The sequence below is a fragment of the Mugil cephalus genome, chromosome 17, assembly GCF_022458985.1.
Source record: "Mugil cephalus isolate CIBA_MC_2020 chromosome 17, CIBA_Mcephalus_1.1, whole genome shotgun sequence".
Lineage (NCBI taxonomy): Eukaryota > Metazoa > Chordata > Actinopteri > Mugiliformes > Mugilidae > Mugil > Mugil cephalus.
The window spans coordinates 66,530-88,610 of NC_061786.1; the positions used below are offsets into that span (position 1 = coordinate 66,530).

Sequence of the window (22,081 nt, forward strand, 5' to 3'; positions counted from 1 at the left end):
CGGTGGATATGGACAATGTTTGTTACTCAAATCGTAGAGTCATAGCAGCATCACACAGCTGGAACTGATGCCGTTATTGAACAGCGTCGGTACTGAGAAGACATCTTCACGCAACTGCAGACTCACTTTTGTAGTGGAATTGTTGTAGGCTTATTTATATTTTTGTTATATTGTTCGTGGTTCTTGGCATTGTGTAGTAAAACGTGAATTATTTAACTTGTTTTACGGTGTAATTATTTACAAAAAACTGTTTATTTGACTTAATCTTTGTCCTGTATTTTATCATAATCATAATCATCTAACTAAAGGCAAAATTACGAAATTATTCAATGATCATGATATTTCAAGAAAAACTGTTGATATCGGCGATATTGTGTATAACATGCATCGGATCGATACCAACTATCCAAGTATCGCCCAGCCCTAGTTTCCGGTGTAGGGAGCGCAAGAGGGGTTTCTTCGGTAGGATTTTTTATGGTTATAATTACGATCAACCACAACAATCAAGTCCAGCTGTGTGGGTGGAGTTTGCATGTTCACTCTGTGTCTGTGTGGGTTTTTTCCAGGTACTCTGGTTTCCTCCCACCTACAAAGTCAGAGCAAGTAAGGACTTGGCCAGGTCTTACATTTTCTGCCCACTATAATGCACAAAGAATTGCTAGTAGCTCTGTAGTGAATACTGAGCTTCTCTCTAAGACCCACTGATCTCTGTTCCAGGTTCTACCACATAAAATGATTTCTGGATCCCCAGAAACATCTGTAAATGATTTTAGATAAGACACAGATGTCCAGTTTAGATATTCCTCTATGTGTAAGCCAGTGGTTCTAGAACCCTTTTCGTGTACATACGTAAAGTTAGTGTCCCCGGACCTTGTACCAGTCAAAAGGGAACTGAGAACCAACCAATATTTTTTACTATATTTTCCTGATGTGTTTTCAGTTTCCTTATCCAGTCAATCACTCTTGCCACATTGCCCCTGGCCTGGGGCCTCATTTATCAATTCAGAAATGACCCACAACAATAGCAACAATAACTTTAAGAATGCGTGATGTAATTTTTTTTACCCTCACCACAAACAGAAAGAGGGCCAGTCCCACCTGCGCTCTGGAGCCGGGCAAGTTGGACAAAAATCGATGTTGCAAAATCAATGATCAAAACACGTCTGGGGTGGCCAATGACATTTCAAGCTGAGTCTGTATATACTACTCCACGCCGCAAAATTGCCACTGCCCATCCATTTGTTAGTGTGCATGGTTGGACCAAGACACTAGCAAATCCATAAATGAAATAAAGGATCCTCCGACCAACATCACAAATACCCTGAAAGAAATTTACATTGACCTAAAAAAAACAAAAAAAACAATTCCACACAGAAAGTGCTAAAGTAATCTTTACTCGGGCTATTTCTAAGTAATATTTACTTATTAGAACCACTTATTTTTTTATGAAAAATGTAAAGTAAATTCCACTTAGTAAATTCCACAAGTAAGAATTACGGGCAGTGACACACTTTCTTACCCTCCTCCTTGTTTGTGTGTGTAGCGGTACACAGTAAATTTTGCAGTGTTAAAGTAACACTTAAAGAGTTAAATTTAACACCATTTCCGAGTGTATTTGGTCCCACTCGGAATTAGTGTTAAATTAACTCTTACCGTAGTGTTTAGAATTTCAGAATTAAATTAACTCTAAATAGAGTAAAAATTTAACACTCGCTTACACTGAATAGTGTTATTGAAATTTTACACCAAAGGTTAAATAACACTTAAGAGTGTAAATATTATTCTTGGTAGAGTTGATCATTGACTCTTCTATGGTGTCAAATCAATTCTGATTGAGTTCCATTCCAGTACAGATTAACACTGCGTGGAGTTATTAAAAGTTAACACTGGAGGGTACAACAACTCTGCTAAGTGTTGATATTACACACTACTGTGTTGATAATTTACTCTCTCTATTTTACTCTTTTTCACTCGCAGTGACAAACAAGCTCATATAGAGTAAAATTCTAACACTGTATAGTGTGAATGAAATTTGACACTATTTCTGAAAATAAATCTTAGCAGTGTTAATTTTACACCTAATTTACTCTTTTGTAGTGTCAACTTGCATGTAAAAATCACAAGTTTCCACAAAATAATGCATTTAAGAACTTTATTAGCAGCTCTCAACTATGTCAGGCATAGTAAAATATCAACTCATCAAAGCAGCTCATGTAGAATACAAACCTACATTCAAAACATTGACCTTTAGTCTGCATTAAAATGACAATATGGAACATACAAAGAGGAATCTGTCATTCCATACTTCAATTGTACATCAAATGGTCTGAAGTAACGCAGCTCATTTGTGTTCAACACCTTTAGAACCGTGTCTGGATGCAGCCTGACCTTAAAGGCATGGTAATGGTGATCAAAACACATTGTTTCCATCAGTTGTCCACAGAAAACACATTAGCTGTCACTACCTCTCCTGTGCTGCTCAAATTAACATCAGTGTCAACGCCCTGGTCAATATACTCAGTGTGTTTGGTGTTTAAATGTTTCCTAAAACCAGAAAACGTACCAAACACACATCCACATCCAGTCTGGGCACATTTAAGTCTGAGATTTTTTCCAGGTAAGTAACCATGAACTAATCATAAATGCCTAACAAGCATATTTGAACTTGATAACTCAGCCTGACAAACAAAACACTGCATGATAGAGGAGCACTAATGAAGCAACCTCGGCCTAACTTCAGAGACACGAGGGCTTTCCTTGACCTTGCTGACATCAATGTTGTACACTGTGGTTTGGATGAAAGTGTACACGTTGTGGAGCATGCTGTTGTAGGATGTGCCAAACACAAAATGAGCCTTAAACAGTTCATCAAAGGCACCAAGAGAAGAGGTTGACCTGCAAGGTAGGGCATTCTTGTCAAGAATGATGAAAAACTGGTGGATTGCATTCTTCTTAACTCCAACAGCCAGGAGATAGGGTTGAGCTCTGGTGGTGATGGCATCAAGATGCTCTTGAATGTTTGTTCCAGTCTGCAAAGACAAACACATGAAGATATGATTACAATTGGACAGTTGTAATACATAAAACAAAAACAAAAACACTTTAAGTTAGACATATTCGCCACCAGCTAGTTGCTTATTAGAATACACGCTAGCATCATATTGGCTGTCAGTACTCATTATAAAGCACTTTATTAATGCCTTATTGTGCATGACTATATTCTATAACTATTAGGCAATTATATAAGAGTTGTTCCTCAATAACCTCCAAAAATACAAACCTTCTTGAAGACCACAAGATGCTTCTCTGCTTGGGATGCCGAAACCTTTCATGCCCTCTTCCGACCCTGAGCAGAGTGTATCAGGTGTAGCAGCAATAAAACCGACGAAAGGTCACTGTCCCAACCTGTAACAACAAGCGTGTGTTCAATCTCAACACACTTCGGTTATGTGGGCTGTCAACAAAATTCTGTGGCTCTGCGATGGAAGCAGCACTTAAAATACATATTTTTTAAAACAATAACGGAAAGATAGCAGTTTTATATCATCACAAGAAGGTATCCAATTCAAACCATTCAGTTCACCATCAACACTTCAGTGCTTTTGAAGTTTTGTTCAATATACTGCGTAATGTCCTCTTACATTTATCACAGATCAGCTTTAAGTATTATGCTGATATGTAAATGTTTAGACATGATAATTATACATTCCAAGTATATGAGAGCAACAGAAGAAGAACAAGAACAATCATCTTACCAAAGTCAACATAAACTTCAGTGCCATCCACAGGAGGATCAGCTGCCAGCAAGAGTTCTTCAAGCTCACTTGTGGATTGAAGCTTTCTGCATTGTTGGATAATCTTTTTCTTGAACATGACTGGCCACCTCTCTAGAAGCTTGCTTGAGGTATCCTCTCCAAACATCAAAACGAAATCCTGTTCAACCTGGGGTGGGGTGGTGATAGGTGACAATTTCAATTATCTGACAGGCAACGGGTGATAGTTATTAGAGTATTACTACAACGCCTGTCTACCGTCTTATACAAACTATTCAACTGTCAATATTTTCAAAATAATGATAGACAATTACCAAGCCTTTGGCGTCTTTAAAACGTGGAAAGTCGGACAGTATGTTGCTCGACTGCTGGGGGTCAAGGACCATGTTGCGGCGATAGGATACAATACGAACTCGGACTCTCGTCTGACAGTCCTCCAGACATGTCTTCACCAGGTGATTCTTTGGCCGATTCTACATAACATGGAAAAAAAAACAGTATTATAAATACTGATATCAAAAACAGTTTTAGAAACCTGGCCAACTTTTAAAGAGGTACTCTACCTAAAAGTATAAACTTAATTACTGACTGTACTGTGATGAAACATATCAGTGCTGGTGTTAATATTGACATTTTTTTCTTCACAATTTATGATTATTACTATTATTTTATGCGTTGAAAATGGCTCAAAATGTCTACTGTTTTGAATCACCCTAAAATTTGCCATGCCAGCCTGTAGACAAAGTCAGAGGAATTGAAGGGTGTAGTTAGACTTCAAGGAAAATTTTGTATTATTTTACTGAAAAACATTATGTGCAACAAATGCAATAACTGATCTTGCAACTGTTTTGTTCCATACATTTTTTCAGTATTACCTCCAAACGACGATCGCCTGTCTTTAGCGGTGCCTCTCTGAATAGTTTTAATCCTCCAGGCCAAGTACCCAGTTCCACTCTCACCATCATAATAGTGCTCCTTGGAGGATGAAAGGATAACAAAAAATTACATTCATTAATAACATTTAAAAGTAAAAACAACAGGCTCCAATAGGGTTCAAATTTTTTCAAAACAGCATTTAACATTACTAAAACCATTACTGTGTGCAACTCACATAGCCATTCTTAGAGAATGGGTCACTGAGGTAGGGGAATAAGGTCACTATTCCTCTGGCGTACTTTTCTTTCACTTGTCTGGGTGGGGATGTACTGCAAGGATTAAGGAGTTTGCAGTTATAGTCACTGGGTTTAATTTCAATTTCAAATTAATCTTTGAGTAAGATTCAGAACACAAGGACTGTTAACAAATTACCCATTCTTTTCTGTCATGTCAGCTGCCAGTATGTTCACCATTTTTCGTCTGGTTTCATCCATCAAGGACTTGGTTCGGTTGTATTCATTTATTACACGTTCCCCACCAGGGTTGTTGGTGAGAACGGATTCCACCAACTTGAAACACAATACAAAACAATTCAGCACATTAGGACAATATCCACTGCAAATCAGAGTTCACTTAAATATTGGAAATAAATTAATATCATGGCTAAGGATGTCCCGATCTCAAAGACATCGGCGTAGAACAATCAGCAGACTACAGACAGTTTCTTAATATAGGTAAAGGCTGCACCAAAGTAACAAACACTGAAGAGAGAAACTCCGTCCAGACAGTGACAAGGTTATAAGGATTACAGAGAGGATTTGTTAATTTACACTTTATTGTAAAAGATAATAATAATAATAATAATAATAATAATAATAATAATAATAATAAAAATGAGCATTTAAATTTAATTGATTTGAATAACTTTGATGTACTTGAAGTGTACACTTTATTATAATAAAATTAAAAAAACAAAACAAAAACCAACATCAACAATGTCTTCAAACCACGTAAATGTCATAAGAACTTATTTATAAGCACTTACTTGCTTGTCTTCTGCATCCAACCTTTGGCGTTTTCTGGAAGGACTATCAGAAATGATGTCTGTGTCCTCAGAGTCCAAGGAATTGAGGGATGATGGTTGGGACTGCTCAGGAGAGGCAACCGTGGGGACAGATTCTAATCATGAATTGAGAAATAGAAATAAGAACACATTATATAGAGTTTGCTGATAACCCTAACCTACCACTTCTAATAAACATCACAACATAATAGAAATTTAACAGAATCAAACCTGAGTCATATTTGATGGTTAACACCCCAGTTGAGGGATCCGTTACTACATCCTCAAAAACGTCTTCATCCAACTCAGTCCCTGAACTGTCGACAACTTTCACACCTTCCATTACAGCTGGGACACCAAACTTGGCAAATGCTAGGAAACAGGCACAAAAGCTTGTGTAAACAGGAAAATCATTGTTTCTCTAATCATAACATTTCACTCCTCACTTGAATCACTGAATCTGGATTACCATTTACAGTAGGGCTCAAACAAAGACTTAAAGTGAATTGAAAGTATTTTTTATGTTTTTGTACCAACTATACTTTAAGCAATGCATCCAGAGTTAAGGATGTGGTTAGAAAGGGGAACACAAAACAAATACAGACATTTGTCAGATATTGCTCAATTCCAAAATCCAAGAACTTAAAATTTTCCATAATTTTATATTAATATTCCAGTATATCATTTTTAAACAGCTAAATTCAGCTACTATTAGTATTTAAAGCACCTTGTGCAAATCTTAATTCCAAAATGTCAATTTCTTACCTGCAATCAAAAATTCTTTCAGATTTGGCTCTGTTATTATTACAAATTTTTGGTCATGACCAAGCTTTGCTTTAAGCAGCATGCTTCCTGCAGAGAGTATCAGCACAGTTCATGGTTAAAGTTCATGTGCTCACTATTGCAATAAACAAAAACTATATGCACTGTATTCCCTCAAATGTCTACCCGCTCATGCAAAGGCAACAGATAGTCCAGCTAACATGAACTTTAGCTAGTTTAGCCAACTCCCTACACAAGCAATCCTCGCTATTCCACTATAATATTTGAACGTCACAAAGAACTACACAATCACACATCCACACTGTATTAACAAAGTTAACATAACTTTTGATAGTTTGAGTGTTTGCTAGTTAATGTTAATTAGCTAACGTTAGCTACGTAATGCTGCTCGCACATGGACTTGACGTTCACTCCATCACTACACATAGCCTTCTGAAATTCGCCATTTGAAGACATAAAACGAGATGAAGTTCACAGTTAACAATAATATAAAGTCATTCTAAAATGCTGCATCTGTTGAAAGGACAAATAATTCGTTTAATAGTCAATAAGGAGACACTTATCGCAGTCCTTCGGCACGAAGAAAATGGCAGCCTGAAATGTCCGTTAGACGAGGTACGACGCATATTTTCACCAACACTGGCCGGTATCTTACTCCAGCTGTTGTTGTAATAACTCTGAAAGAGTCAATCTACTTTGACACTGCATATTTAACACTGTAGAATTTACTGTGTAGCTGCATGGAGAGCCATAGCTGAAAGCCAAATGGAGTTGGTCACTAAAAAAAAAAAATCCACTTCCATTATATGGAATTGGTTAGGATTTTCCTCAACTGATGAAGCACAGGCAAATGTTCTGTGCACAGAACAGGTTCGTACGTCGAACCTGTTCAATCATTTGAAGAGGAAGCATCCCAAACAATATGCTGAGAGCCAAACAGTGAGGGGCCCAGCGGCAGGCCAAGGCAGCAGATAGCATAAGACCAAAACAGTCAACATTAACACAGGCATTTAACAAAGGCACTCCGTATGAGTCAAGCAAACGATGGAAAGAGGTAATAGAAGCAGTTACCTTTTATTTTACAAAAGACATGGTACCGTTCAAGACAGTAGAAAACTTTCTGTTACTACTTTTGCAAGATTGCACTTTATTAGAATGTTGTTGTTGTTTAAACTTGATTGTTTGCACATGCAGGCAAAACTGCGACTACTTAAAATAAAATCTATTAAGAAAGGTCATGTTCTGTTAATGACATTTAGATGAATCTGAACTTAGCTGCAATTAGAAATAAAACGTGGAATGTTGTAAGTTGAACCAGAATGTGAGTTCTTCAAAAGAGTATAGGCCCCTATCACCAATGATGTCAAAAAGGGAATGAATCCTCTTGTTGTATCACTGTTAACATTGACCAAACTTCATTGGGGATTTATCAATCAACAAACGATCATTATAAAAGATAGGGGAATAATAGTTCCAATTAGATGAAATACCACACATTTTTTCTGCTGCCCTCCAGATTGCTAATATGTGAGTCACAATGGGACCATAGCAGACTTGAGATTTTGTTAGGGGAATATTGGAAAACTAGAAAATTCCCTCTGGGAAATTTTGAAGGGGCTACGGGAGCTAATGCTGTGGTTGGAAATATGTTGGATACAGGGATCATGGGAATTAGCACAGTTAGCCTAGATTTAGCAGAATTAGCTTACAGTTAGCACAGTTAACACATAGTTAGCACACTTAACCCACATTTAGCACAGTTAGCTTACAGTTAGCATAGTTAGCCTACATTTAGCACTGTTAGCATACATGGGTGGGTGTAGGTGAGGAGGGCGCGCTTGCGCGTGTGTGTGCGCAACTGTAATCACAAAGTTACCTGTGTAGTGTGTGTGGTTGCGTGTGTGTGGGTGAGGAAGGCGCGCTTGCGCGCCCATGTGTGTTTGTAACTGTAATCTCAAAGTTACCTGTGTAGTGTGTGTGTGTGTGTGTGTTGGTGTGTGTTGCTGTAACATAAATGTATGGGACACAGGGATCAGCTGTATTAACAGCAGAGACAACTGATTAATGAACTGGTCTCAGCTGTGGCCCAGAGCTGCGGCTCAGGGGTTGCCGTGGCAACTCACAGCGGTCGTCAATGACGACGGAAGCACGCAGAGCCGGGACACAGAAAAGAGCTGGATCTCCCTCCTTTTCGGTGGTCTCACATTTGGGCTTACTATGACAAAACGGTAGCTCCCATCAGAAAAACAAGCAGACCGTGGGCATTGTAAGACCTTCCCGAAGACTTTGATATGTTTTTTGTCCTCCTAGAGTAAATATTTTGGACACAATCGCGAGTTAAAAACAAACATCTCTTCTCCTTCTCTCAGAAAATCTTGGCATCAGAGTGAATGGAGAGCAAGCAGGTATTTAGCTACGAACAGAGGCTCGCAGTTTAAATTCTGTACGTCTCACTGCTTTGCTGAGCACATTGTGAGAGACACAACAAGTTTGTTTACAACTGTGGAAAAAATCATGTGTCTAGTGTGTAAATTGTGGCCGGGACGAGCGTGGAAAGAGAAAATTTTCAGGCGATTTCACACACGTTGTCTCCGTCTAAGTACCAACATTCCGCACTCTAAAACGAGTTTTTTCGAAAAAGATCATGGTCATTGAACAGTGATTGATCAACAACGATGAGACCTATCAAAACGAGGAAATAATACTCCAATACACAAGGCTTATGTCTACATTTTCAAGTTCAAATGAAGTAGTTAAAAATATGCCTAAGCAGCAGACCTTTGAAAAACTGTCTTTTTTGCGTTTTTTTTTTTCCAGCTGTCCCATTCATTTCCAATGTGAAATTTGTCGCAGTATATAAAAACACTGCGACAAATCCAAACAGGAAGTTAAGGGAGTTAAGGGATGAAAACAGGAAGGAAGAGGAAAAATAATAATAATAAGAAACATGCGGGATAACAATAGGGGCCACAGAGAATTCATTTAGTTTCAATGGACGAACCTTATTCTCTCCCAGTGTTTGCCATGGCTGGCTCGATATCCTCGTCGAGCCAGCTGATCAGAGGGCGCAGAGTGAAGGCCCAGTGATATAATTTAGGGTTAGGCAGTGAGAGTCCCCCGTCAGCTCTATCTTTCTGTGCTGTGGATAATCTGAGACGAGGACGCATTCTGTTGCAGACAAAGTTAGAAATTATCTGCTGGGCCTTGTCCCAAAAACTTGGGGCAGGTGGCAAAGGCGGTATCACAAAGTTAATCAGGGGAAGCACATTCATTTTAATAATAGATATATGAGATGTATGACAATTTGTCAGACCATTTATCAAGACCACAGGTTATGTTGGACAAGGTTACATCGTAGTTGGACTTGACAATGGCCTGTAATGATGAGCTAATCTTAATGCCCAAATACTTAAAGCGGTTGACTACTGGTATATTTGCAGGTTGCAGAGAGAGTTCTTTATTTTCTATTTGGTTGGTTCTTACAGGGACTTCAAGTTGCGGGTTTGTGTGGTTTCTAAGATGTACAATAAATCAGAGTGAAAACCCACACTACTGTAACTTTCATACAACAAAAAATGACAGGATAATGACCGATAGCAGATTAAAAGTGTACCACATTAACACACTGCTTATTACTTAGCTCAAAGTAGCTGCAATTCACAAATAATCGTATTAATATCAAACTGAAGTCTACTTACAGGACATATGGATGCACACATCCCTCTTAAACTGAAAAACTATAACCTAACTGTGACCTTTCCCACAGGGGAGAGGGCCTGGGGCAACTGGTTGTCCACAACCATGACAATACCCCCCACTTGCAAGTCCACGGCTTCTGTTTGCCATTTTTGATGGGCCTGGAGTCCAGGAAGGTAGTGTTTGAGGAAATGCTTCCAGAATTGGTCAGCCAGTATCTGGCTATGTTGCTATCTCCGTCATCCCAAAATCTTTGGACCCTCATAGACAACCTGAGACAGGGGAGCATCATGCCACCCCATGAGGAGACTGTTAGGGGTGATGTGATCAGGGTCCGCAATGTCTTATGAGACATAACCAAAAAGTTTGGAATTTAAGATTCCTTTAATCTCAACAAGAACAGTGCGCAACATCTCCTCTGTGACAGTCTGGGCCCCAATGATGACTTGAAGTGCAGCTTTAAGAGAAAGAATCTCTCTCTCCCAGCATCCTCCAAAGGGCAGTGATCCTGGAGGGTGAAAGCAAATCTGATTTGCTGGCTGGCAAGTTGTACTTGGAGTTTGGGTCAGAGCGTTTCAAATGACTGCCACAGCTCTCTCTCTCCTCCCCTAAAATTTGAGCTCATGGGGCTTTCCATATCAGACGATGAAGCATCTCAGAGCCATCAGAAATGTGTCAGTATCTATACTGCTGAGAAGATGCACATGGACTACTCATGTTGTCATATATTTGAACAGTATCTCCCACTTCTTCTCATTTCTGCAACCAAGCAGACGATGCCAGTGGAATAGAAGGCAGGCTCAAAGATGCGCTGTTTAGCTGGGGGGGAAGTCAGCCATCTCAGGCGGGTCTGGTCTCCCTCTCCACTTCCTACAATCCGTGCACTTCCTTTGGTGTCGACGCAGTGCTTCACACTCCCGCAGTATCCAATATTTCCTCCTGATTTCTGCAAACACTCTCTCCGGGCCTGGATGACACAGTTTGACATCATAGTCCTGTATGATCAGCCTGGTCAGAGGGTGCTGGGGGTCGAGGATGATGAGATGAATCATGAATCATATCTGATGTGAGGTCACTGCAGCGACGATGACTGCCTTCCACTCATGAGTCCTGTTGTCTTGTCGAGCTGTGGAGCCAGTGACATGAGGCGACTGGATTTTGCCACTGGTTTGCTTGCAGTTAACATAGCCAACTCTTCTGGGAACGAGTCTCTCTGTGCCTGTCTCAAGACTTCCTGTTCAGCTACAGCATAGACGTTGATGGTAACAGGAGTCATAGGGTCAGCTGCCTCGTGCAGCTGGTGTGCAGTGACCTTCAGATAGTCACTTGGGGTTTGCTGCTGTTGTGGATCTGGCACTGTTGAAACTCACCAGCACAGCCAGAGCTGGTTTCCTCATCTCATTCTCTGGCTCATCATGGGGTGAACCTGGGGGCATTGGCCACTCCTCTGGCCGCTGCTTCAGGAATGTTGGGCTGTGGGTCCACCTGCCAGCATCAGCTAGATCCAGGAGAGTGAGACCTCGAGTAATGTCATCTACCGAGTTTTCTCCTGATGGCACCTACTGCCATGTCGCAGAATCTGTCAGCTCTTGGATTTCCGCCACGCGTGTGCCTACAAAAAAACTTGTAGCGACGTGAATCTGATGATGACCAAGTAAGAACAGTGGCCGAATCAGACCATAGAGTGAGACTGTGGATGGGAGGTTCAGCTCTATGGTGTGGTATATACCGGGACTCTTCTGTGGTTTCCATCTGATCTGGCTCCAGCTGCACCACATAGCCTGCATCCACCAGCTTATGGATTTCTGCCGGATATGCAGTGGGTTTTTCCGGGTCTTTCATTTACCTCCTCTCAATGCTTCTGAGCTGTGGCAAAACAGCTTCCGGTGGAACGTGTAACTGAGGCATGTTGCTAACTCTCAGGAGGGGTGTGGCATAATGCTCAATGTCATCAACATTCATTCTGATGGTTGCTCCTCAAGGAGGTGAATGGCTTCCTGGTCTTGGAGAGATCTTGCGGCCAGCTTCTCACTGCGATAAGATCCATCTGCCATAATTTCTGTGGATGTGAAGAGACACTGTGGTGCATTAAGGCTGGGCTTCACGTCTTGTGCTGGGCTTTGTAGAGTCCATCCCAGGAGTGTTCTCACAGCCACCGGTCCACCAGGGGGGCCCAGCCGCACGGGCTCTACACACCTGAGGTGATCTGTGAGGATTTGGAACTTGAATCGCTCAGTGGCGTCACTCGGGAAGATATTCTCCAGTGCATCTTCATCCTTGAAAACTCCCTGGGGTCTGGTAACATCAGAGGTGGGATAGATGGCTTAGGCCCCTGGTAAGTATGTTCTTGAGTGAATGACAGGTCTCCGCAGGGAGGGTCGGTAGTATGCCTGTGGTCAGCAGGATGTCCTGTATATGGTGTTGGGTGATAACACTACTATAACTTTCATACAACAAAAATGATAGGCTAATGACCGATAACAACTTAAAAGTGTACCACATTAACACACTGCTTATTACTTAGCTCAAAGTAACTGCAATTCACAAATTATCATATTAATATCAAACTGAACTCTACTTACAGGACAAATGGACGCACTCATCCCTCTTAAACTGGAAATGTCAGGGTAGGATGGGAGTTGTAGAGGTGAGGACCCAGATGCAGGACTACAGATGAGGTCGGGTTTCAAACAAAAGGTATTTAAGGATGAACAAAAAGCTCTGCGCAAGGCAGGAAAATATAAAAATCAAAAAGAATCATCGACATGGCTTGAACTCTAGGAACGTGGCATGGAAAAACAAGGAGCATGGATACATGGAAAAGACATTAAACAACACGACAAGGAACAAAAGGAAAGGCAAGGCTATATATACACAAGAGGGCTCAGGGCTGACAAAACACAGGTGAGAAACATGAGGACAATCAAACCAGGTGAAATCAATGAACAAATAAGGGACAAGGAGGCACAAGACAGGAAATCCAGAATTTAACAAAATAAGACAGGAAACACAACATGACACAGACAGACATGACAAAACCACAAGGAAACACGACAGTCAAGAAATCCAGAAACTTGTCAAAATAAAACAGTAAACAGAACATATGACACAGACAGACAAAGCACAGGGAGTCAAGACAGACAGGAAACTTGATAAAATAAAACAGGAAACTTCAAAACATGAGCCCAAAATAAAAGACAGACACAGAACCTTGACAAAAAAACTATAACCTGGAATACCAGAGCTGACTGAAAACTCTCAAAAACACCTGTAGTCTTCTTTCATGTTCTGCTGCTGGCAAACCGGTTCAAACTGGTTTGTTTTGGCTCCTGTAGCCAGTCAGAACATCGCCAGTGCGCCACCTACTGGCCAAAATGAGTCTCTCCATTCTCAGCTACCAGGCAACAGGCAGCATTTTTAACAGCATCTAATGAGAAGATAGCTAATGGTAGTTGTAATGACGAGGCCCCATGTATTGTATGTATTAATCTCCTCACATCGTCTGAAGGCTGCCTGGATCTAATGAATCCTGTTTGGTCACAGTTAATTTTATAACAGCATTTAAAAGGGATAAAGGTCTATAATTGTCACATTCAGAAGGGTCTTTATCTTTTTTTGTAACAGTGAAATGATAGCTATATTCACATTTCTGGAGAAAGCGCCTCTCTCCAAGGAGTCCTGAATGATATCCAGAAACAAGGGCCCCCAATTATGCCAAAAAGTTGTGTACAATTCTAGGGGGATCCCATCCAGGCCAGATGATTTGCCCTTGTGCACATCGTCAGCTGCTGCCTTAAGCTCGTTTAAAGTGATGTAATGGAGGTGATGTCAGAAAAATGTTCATTAGTGTCAGCCTCAGTGAGAGTGAATGACTGGGTCTAGCTCCATTAAAATAATATGTTTCACGTGCTCTATAGATCAAGAACTCAGTTTGAGAATAGCACTGATGTCTTTTTTCACCAGTTCATACTGTTAATGCAACCTGATCATCAAAATTTTGTTGTAATAAGTTATCCAATGTTGAGAGTTTGCACTCCAGCTAAGACAGTCTGGAAGAGCGGGCTTTAGATGCATACAGTGTAGCATTATTCCTAATAAAGCCTTTAACAGCATCCCAGAGTATTCTTGGGTCACTCACTGACCATTTGTTTATATTAATGAATTAAATGACTCATCACCAAGTAAGGTAGTATTAAAACGCCATTTAGGAGTTCGCAATGGAGTGGAGTGAATCAAGGCAAGAGCAACCACTGCCTTGTGATCTGAAACCTTGTGACTGGCAAGAGAGTGATTTTCATAGTCTTTTGAAACAAGCCTCTAGAGGCAAAAATAAAATCGAGCACTTGTATCAAGCGATACAAGTGCAATGTCTGTATTTTTTATATGAATTTTGGCTATAGCTATTCTGCCTTTATTGTTGGACGAGGCAGGAGGCCGCAGCACCCAGAGAAAACCCACGTGGACACAAGTAGAACATGCAAACTCCCGCCAGAAAAGCCGGGCTAGACTCGAACCCGGGCCTTTTCACTGGGAGGCATCAGTGCTATCAGGAAGCAGGATTACAGGCTAGCAAGGTAACTTCAGGGTTTCCAGTATCACAAAGCTGGATTAATTCTTACTAAGGTACGTTACCTATGGTCACTTACTCTGAACGGCAAACCTGCTTCAGGTCAGGGTAACTATCAGGATTTATCTGAATCCAATAAAAGGCTCCACCCACCAGCCAATCAGCTGTTCGGGAAAGAATCACGTGCCCTTTCATTGAAGAACCGATTGAGATTGGCGCCCAAATGGCAAGAAGAGCATTATGGCTAGAACGCATCTTCCAGGAGATAACCACACAAAGAAGAGTATATTTTTGTCATTTGTCCCCGCTAAGCTCAAACACAGCTCAAAATCAGGAAAACTTCATTCAGGCCAACAACTTGCTGTAATTAAACCATTACTTAAAAAACCCACTCTTGATCCAGATGTTTTAGCCAACTATAGGCCAATTTCCAACCTTCCTTTTATCTCTAAAGTTTTAGAAAGGGTTGTTGTAAATCAGTTGGTTGATCATTTAAACAGGAATGGTTTGTTTGAAGAGTTTCAGTCAGGGTTTAGAGCTCATCATAGTACAGAAACGGCTCTGGTTAAAGTTACCAATGATCTCCTCATGGCATCAGATGATGGACTTGTCTCTGTATTTGTCCTGCTAGATCTTAGTGCTGCGTTTGACACTATTGATCACAGTATTCTACTACAGAGACTTGAGAGTGTGATCAAGATTACAGGAACTGCACTAGACTGGTTAAACTCCAAGCATGCCTTAAAGGCTTGAATGACATGTAATTTTCTACTTTTAAACTCAGACAAAACCGAAGTTATCGTATTTGGCCCTCAACATGTCAGAGATTCATTATCTAATCACCTGGTTTCGCTGGATGGCATTACCTTGGCCTCCAGTACTACTGTGAAAAACATTGGTGTTATATTTGACCAGGATATGTCCTTTAATTCTCACATAAAGCAGGTGACCAGGACTGCTTTCTTTCACCTTCGTAATATCATCAAAATTAGGAACATCCTTTCTCAGAGTGATGCGGAAAAACTAGTTCATGCATTTGTGTCTTCCAAGCTGGATTATTGTAACTCGTTAATGTCTGGCTGTCCAAGTAGCTCTTTAAAAAGCCTCCAATTGATTCAAAACGCTGCAGCAAGAGCACTGACAGGAATTAGCAAGAGAGATCATATTATTCCAGTTTTAGCTTCTCTTCATTGGCTCCCTTTAAAATCTAGAATTTAATTTAAAATCCTCCTCCTTACATACAAGGCCCTGAAAGGCCTTGCTCCATCATATATGAAAGACCTCATAGTACCATACTGTCCCAACAGATCACTATGATCTCTAAGTGCAGGTATACTTGTGGTTCCTAGAGTTTCTAAAAGTAGAATGGCAGGTAGATCCTTCAGCTGTCAGGCTCCTCTCCTATAGAACCAGCTCCCAGTTTGGGTTCGGGAGGCAGACATAGTCTCTACGTTTAAGGTCAGGCTTAAGACTTTCCTTTTTGACAAAGCTTATAGTTGGGGCTGGACTTAACCATCCCCTAGTTATGCTGCTATAGGCCTAGGCTACAGGGGGACGATGCACTGAGGACATGTCCTCTCCTCTTTCTTCTCTCGCTCCTGGCCTCTAATATCTTATAATTTTATTTTCTATCTCTTATAATTTACTAACCACTGAGTCTCACTCTCTCCCCCCTCCCCTGCCCTCCCCCTCCATCTTCTTGTGAGGGTCTCTGGTCTGGAGTGCTGAATATCGAGACCTGTGGAGCTCCATAAACTTCATCTGCCCCAGTCGTCATGGCCTCCTCCAGTTGTCCACTCCTACCTAGATGAACAATTCACCAGCCTGCCCAAGATTCCTGTCTCACAAACTGTCTCACAGATTGTCAGCTATGTGTTACATTACTAGATCATACATGTTTCCTTCCGCTTGATGTATATATCTATGACAGAAGTTTGTTTATCTTGTTTCTCCTGTTCTTCTTCTCTCTCTATCTTCTCTATTTCTACCTGGCTGGCCTTCGGGAGATGGTTCCCTCAATATGAGCTGGGTTCTGCTTAAGGTTTCTTCCTGTTAAAAGGGAGGTTTTCCTTGCACCCGTCGCCCTCAGGCTTGCTCTGGAGGTTGCAGGCTGGTTTTTGTGAAACATCTTGAGACGATTTTTATTGTTATTGGCGCTATAAAAATAAAACTGAACTGAACTGAATTGAATTGAAGTGATGTAACTGTGGCATCAGCTTCCAGCTTTACTGTAGCTCATGTAACATTATGGAATTACCAAATCCAACTCACCAGATCAAATTATGTTTTTGTGCTTGGTTTGTCCCACGTTCTTTTTACTCCAGAGGGATTACATCTGGGGAATGATACGAATTGTCATACACGCGATTCATCTATGCAGGACAGTGATTGAGATTCATGACAGCATTAAATGTAAAGTAATTGAGCCATTGGTGTGAAATTTGCGCATTTATGCAATCTGCAATCATTTGTTATGCCATTTGGCATCTCTTCGATGCAGCCGCAGTGTTTCACTTTCCGAGTTTTCGAATGAGATTTACTCTTCTTCATATTTGAGGAGAATCAGTCTTTGCTCCTCGTAGGAGACGCATGCTGTCCTTTTTGCTGGCGGATCAGCGCTCATGATTGTGATCGGTCTCCCGCCCTTATACGTGTGCGTTCACCGTTTCACAACAAGACAAACCAGAGGGGTATTGCACAAAACCAGGATAAGGGATTAAGCCTGGATATGTTGGTTATCCTGGATGAACTTAGCTCCAAGTCGGTTGCACAAAAGTAGGATAACTTTATCCTGGACAAGTAACCATGGTGATTTTTCCTCTGCAGCTAGCCTGCTCCACACCAAGCTAAAAACCAGGATAAGATTAATCCTGTGTTGGATCTGCTGTCAACACTGCGAGAAATAAATGTGTTTTATAGCATTTCCATGGCCTTTCTACACATGTTAGTTAATTTCAATCATCCTGCATCCAAATATTATAAATATAGTCGTTTCATTTGCTGGTTGACTTTTAGTTTTAGTAGTATTTATTAGCAATATACTATTCTGATATATATATATATATATACATCTCAAGACAAAAAGCTTGTATCAGTGGACAAAATATTCGAGCAAGAAAAAGAAGCAGCAAGAAGGTTTATTTTGAATCTTTATTTGGAATCTTTTCCTTATTAATACAACACCAACATTGAAAGCTTCAAACAAAAAAATGCAAAAAATATGTAGAAAAAACTATACAGCAAAGAGAAAAAGAACAAGGGGGAAAAAAGAATATATCACTACTTAAACATTTGGACTACAGTGCAACTCTCTGGTGTGTTGCTGGTAGATAAAGGCTACAACTGCGAGTCATTTCTTTTGATTCCCCTTGTCGACCCGCAAACCCCACCACAGCAGGCCTATAATAATACCCACAACAGGACAAGGGCTCGCATCAAGATGACCTTCAGCCTTCTGAAATCGCGGTTTCAGTGCCTGCACCACCTGAGGATTTCCCCACCCGGGACATGCGACATCATTGCAGCATGCACAGTGCTACACAACATAGCAGGCTTGAGGAAGGAGAGGGCCCCACAAGTGGCTGTGGAAGATGTCTGAGAAAATGCTCCCATCTTCTCAGACAACATTGCTGGCTGGTTGATCAGAGAGCAATATATTGCCATTTATTTCCCCTAAGCTGAAGTGCTTAATTTGGAATTTTGGCCAATAAATTATCTTTTGTGGTACTTTTTCTGTGTATGTTCATTTTCCTTTATGTTGGTTGTGCACTTTGCAGTCATTTCAACATTCCACCTCTCCAAATCAACTGTATACCTCACATTCATGGTAAAAGAAAAAAGGACACAATTAGTTTGTAGTTTCAAAATTATTTTACAATTCTTGTTTTTTAGCTTTGAGCCTGGAGTAGAGAGAGCAAAAGTCACAAGGATTAACACACCACATCACAAATATGTTTACAGTGTGCACTGGAAAACTTGCCTCATGTTCCAATTTCTGGATCTCTCGGTCTAGTTTCCTCGAGCAGGTAGAGAGTTCAGTTTCCTGACAGCCTGGTGGATGAAGCTGTCTGGACTGCAGACTCCGCAGTCTCTTCCCTGAAGGCAGCAGCTTCAGGAAGCTGTGTGATGGGTGCGTGGCATCACCCGCAATGCAGAGGGCCTTCCGTGTGAGCCAGGTGTTGTGAATGTCTTGGAGGGATGAGAGGCACCCACTATCCTTTCAGCTGCTCTCACTGTGCGCTAGAAGGTCTTTCGGCAGGATGCTGCGCAGGCTCAGTACCAAGCAGTGATGCAGCTGGTCAGGATGCTTTTAATTGTGCCTCTGTAGAAGGTGCACATGATGGGGGCTGGAGCACTGGCTTTGCTCAGTTTGCAGAGGAAGTAGAGGCGCTGTTATACTCAAACTGTCACAGATCATCAGCTATGTGTTATATTACTAGACCCTACATGTTTCCTTCCGCTTGATGTATGTATCTATGACAGAAGTTTGTTTATCTTGTTTCTCCTGCTCTTCTTTTCTCTCTATCTTCTCTGTTTCTACCCGGCTGGGCTTCGGCAGATGGGTCCCTCCATATGAGCTGGGTTCTGCTCAAGGTTTCTTCCTGTTAAAAGGGAGTTTTTCCTTGCCATCGTTGCCTTCAGGCTTGCTCTGGAGGTTGCAGGCTGGTTTTTGTGAAGCGTCTTGAGACGATTTGTATTGTTATTGGCGCTATATAAATAAAACTGAATTGAATTGTTGAGCCTTCTTGGCCAGTGACGCTGCGTTGGTGTCCCAGGAGAGGTCCTCTGTGACATGCATGACGCCTGATGCATGACTAGCCGCTCGAAGCACTTCATCAGGATGCGAGTGAGTGCTACAGTAGTTGTTGAAGCAGGAGGGAGATGACTTCTTCGGGACCAGGATTATGGTGGTGGCTTTGAAGCAGGTGGCGACAACGGCCTGACTCAGTGAGATGTTGAAGATGTCCGTGAAGACATCTGTGAGTTCAGCTGCACAGTCTCTCAGTACACCACCAGGTATGTTGTCTGGGCCTGGAGCTTTGCATGTGTTGATCCTGATGAGGGATCTCCTCACACTGTCCGGGCTCAGCATCAGCACCTGGTCACCTGGAAGGGGTGGGGTCTTGTGTGCAGGGGTGTTGTTGTCTGCCTCAAGTTGAGCGAAGAAGTTGTTCAGCTCATTTAGCAGGGAGGTACAGCTGTCACAGGTCTGTGGAGAGGGCTTATAGTCCGTAATGGTCTGTGTTCCTCGCCACAGACTTCTGGTGTCTCTGCTGTCACTGAAGCTGTGGGCGATCTTCCTGGAGTGCTGCGTCTTGGCTTCTCTGATGCCACCGGAGAGGTTGGCCCTTGCTGTCCTCAGGCTCTCCTCATCCCCAGATCTGAAGGCAGTGTTCCAGACCCTCAGTAGCCTGTAGACCTCCCCTGTCAGCCACAGCTTCTGATTTGCCCAGACAGTGATGGACTTAGTGATGGTGGCATTGTCCATGCACTTGCTGATGTAGGCAGTTACTCATACCTGTTTCCTAACTGGTTGGGTGACTTTAACCAGTGATCTGTATGCTGGCATTAGCGTAACAGTGAGATGGTCCGAGGCACCCAGGCTGGGGGAGGGGAAGGGCCTTGTAGGCTCCTCTGTGAGAGGTAAAAACTTTGTCCAGAGTGTTGTTTCCATGTGTTGCAAAGTTAATATGCTGATATAGTTTGGAAAACACAGTCTTGGGGTCAGCATGGCTGAAATCCCTAGCCAGGACGAAGAAAACATCTAGGTGGGCTATAAACAGCCACAAGCAGAATGGCCGTAAATTCCCTTGGTAGATAGAATGGCCGGCACTTAAGAACCATGAACTCCAGCAGTGGGAAATAGTGTTTTCTGACCAGGACAGTATCGCGACACCAGGCAACGTTGATGTAGACACAGAGCACATTGCCGTGGGTCTGACCACCCTCGATAGCTCTGTCCACTCGGTAGCATGTTAGCCGGTCGAGCTCTATAGTGCCATCTGGAATTCTGCTGTTTAGCTATGTTTCAAGATGCACAAAACAACACTCTCTCACAGTCCATTGAGTAGAGCGGCGTAGTCTGATGTAGTCTAGTTTGTGGTCCAGTGAGCGTACGTTGGCCAGAACAATAGAGGGAATCGCCGACTTGTATGGCTTAGCTGCTAGCCTTATTCGGATACCTCTGCGCTTACCCCTCTTGTGCTTCCTCATACGCCGTGCGTGGCGCTTCCACTGCAGGCGCGGTGCAGGAGTGGGGGTCGATGTGGTTGAAGGCTTCCGGAGCAGACCACAGTTCCTTAGCTCCTCAACGTGAGCAGACATAAACGCCATAAAAGAGGTTCCGCCAATGCCAAGCAGAAACCCACGGCTGTATTTGCGCTTTTTGACTTGCAGACGCGATGAGGATGACCAAAAACAATTTGACAAACTTGACGAAAAGCACGGAAACACCGTTTGGTTGGGACAGAGAGGAGCACATTTTGTCTTGTCTAAAGCTGAATTGTTTTAAGAATTACAGTCAATAGTCAGGCAATAATGATTTAATTTCCTTTTCAAAATCACCAGTTAAACAAAGTAAATTAACTATTTACAATTGTATAACACTCCATCCCTGCTTTATAAAGGATATCAAGGGTATCAAACACAATACAATCTTGGCTATGAACAGCTGAATCTATACAAATCAACAGTGAGTGAGAGAGAGAAGGTATGCTTGTGTTTCTAAGGTGAGTGTAATATGAGTGAGTGGATGAATAGTCCTTATTTGTAGAACTTTGCTCGTCTGTCTTTCTGAGCGGCAAATTTCAATGACCCTGGGGTTCTTATCGACCTCTTCATTGTGTTGTCTTACCGGAACGCGGTGTCCATCATCCAGCTGCTATGCTAATCTTGCCTTGCAAAGCTAGCTTGATGCAGTTTTCCATATGAACTCTTGATCGTTCATGCTTCTAGATGCATTTGGTCTGTCCTGCCTGTGTCCACGTTAAGTAGCACTTTTCATTTTAAAAAAAAAAGAATACAGGAAAAACAGAAAAGTGCATTAGTTATTCCACAGCATGTCAGCCACAACTTACACTCCAATCAACTCCAGTAAAAACTCCGGTTGTAGGCTTTATTTTTCTCTTTGGTCTACTGGCTGATGATAAAATCGGGCTTGTCGAGCCTAGCTCCTTGACACGGATTTTATCCTCCATCCTCCTTCTTACAAACGGGCAGATAAGTAAGGATCTCACAGAATTTGGTGGAAGCTGATCGCTCGTTAAGTTCTCCATCGCTCCTCTGCCTGACCGACACTGAGTGTGCCAGTGCACTGCGCATTTC

At 41.8% G+C, this 22,081-nt stretch overlaps 1 protein-coding gene across 1 annotated transcript; it reads right to left on the minus strand.

Annotated features, from left to right (window-relative positions):
• Positions 1-2,895: 2,895 nt before the first annotated feature.
• Positions 2,896-6,303, minus strand: LOC125023912. The gene is made up of 9 exons (XM_047611481.1): positions 5,944-6,303; positions 5,695-5,828; positions 5,082-5,218; positions 4,885-4,978; positions 4,649-4,748; positions 4,088-4,246; positions 3,756-3,942; positions 3,281-3,405; positions 2,896-3,029 (listed from the first exon to the last, which is right to left on the minus strand). Exons 1-6 carry the CDS (start codon positions 6,053-6,055, stop codon positions 4,149-4,151), a joined length of 675 nt encoding a protein of 224 aa, XP_047467437.1. The 5' UTR covers positions 6,056-6,303; the 3' UTR covers positions 2,896-3,029; positions 3,281-3,405; positions 3,756-3,942; positions 4,088-4,148.
• Between the last annotated feature and the right edge of the window lie 15,778 nt (positions 6,304-22,081).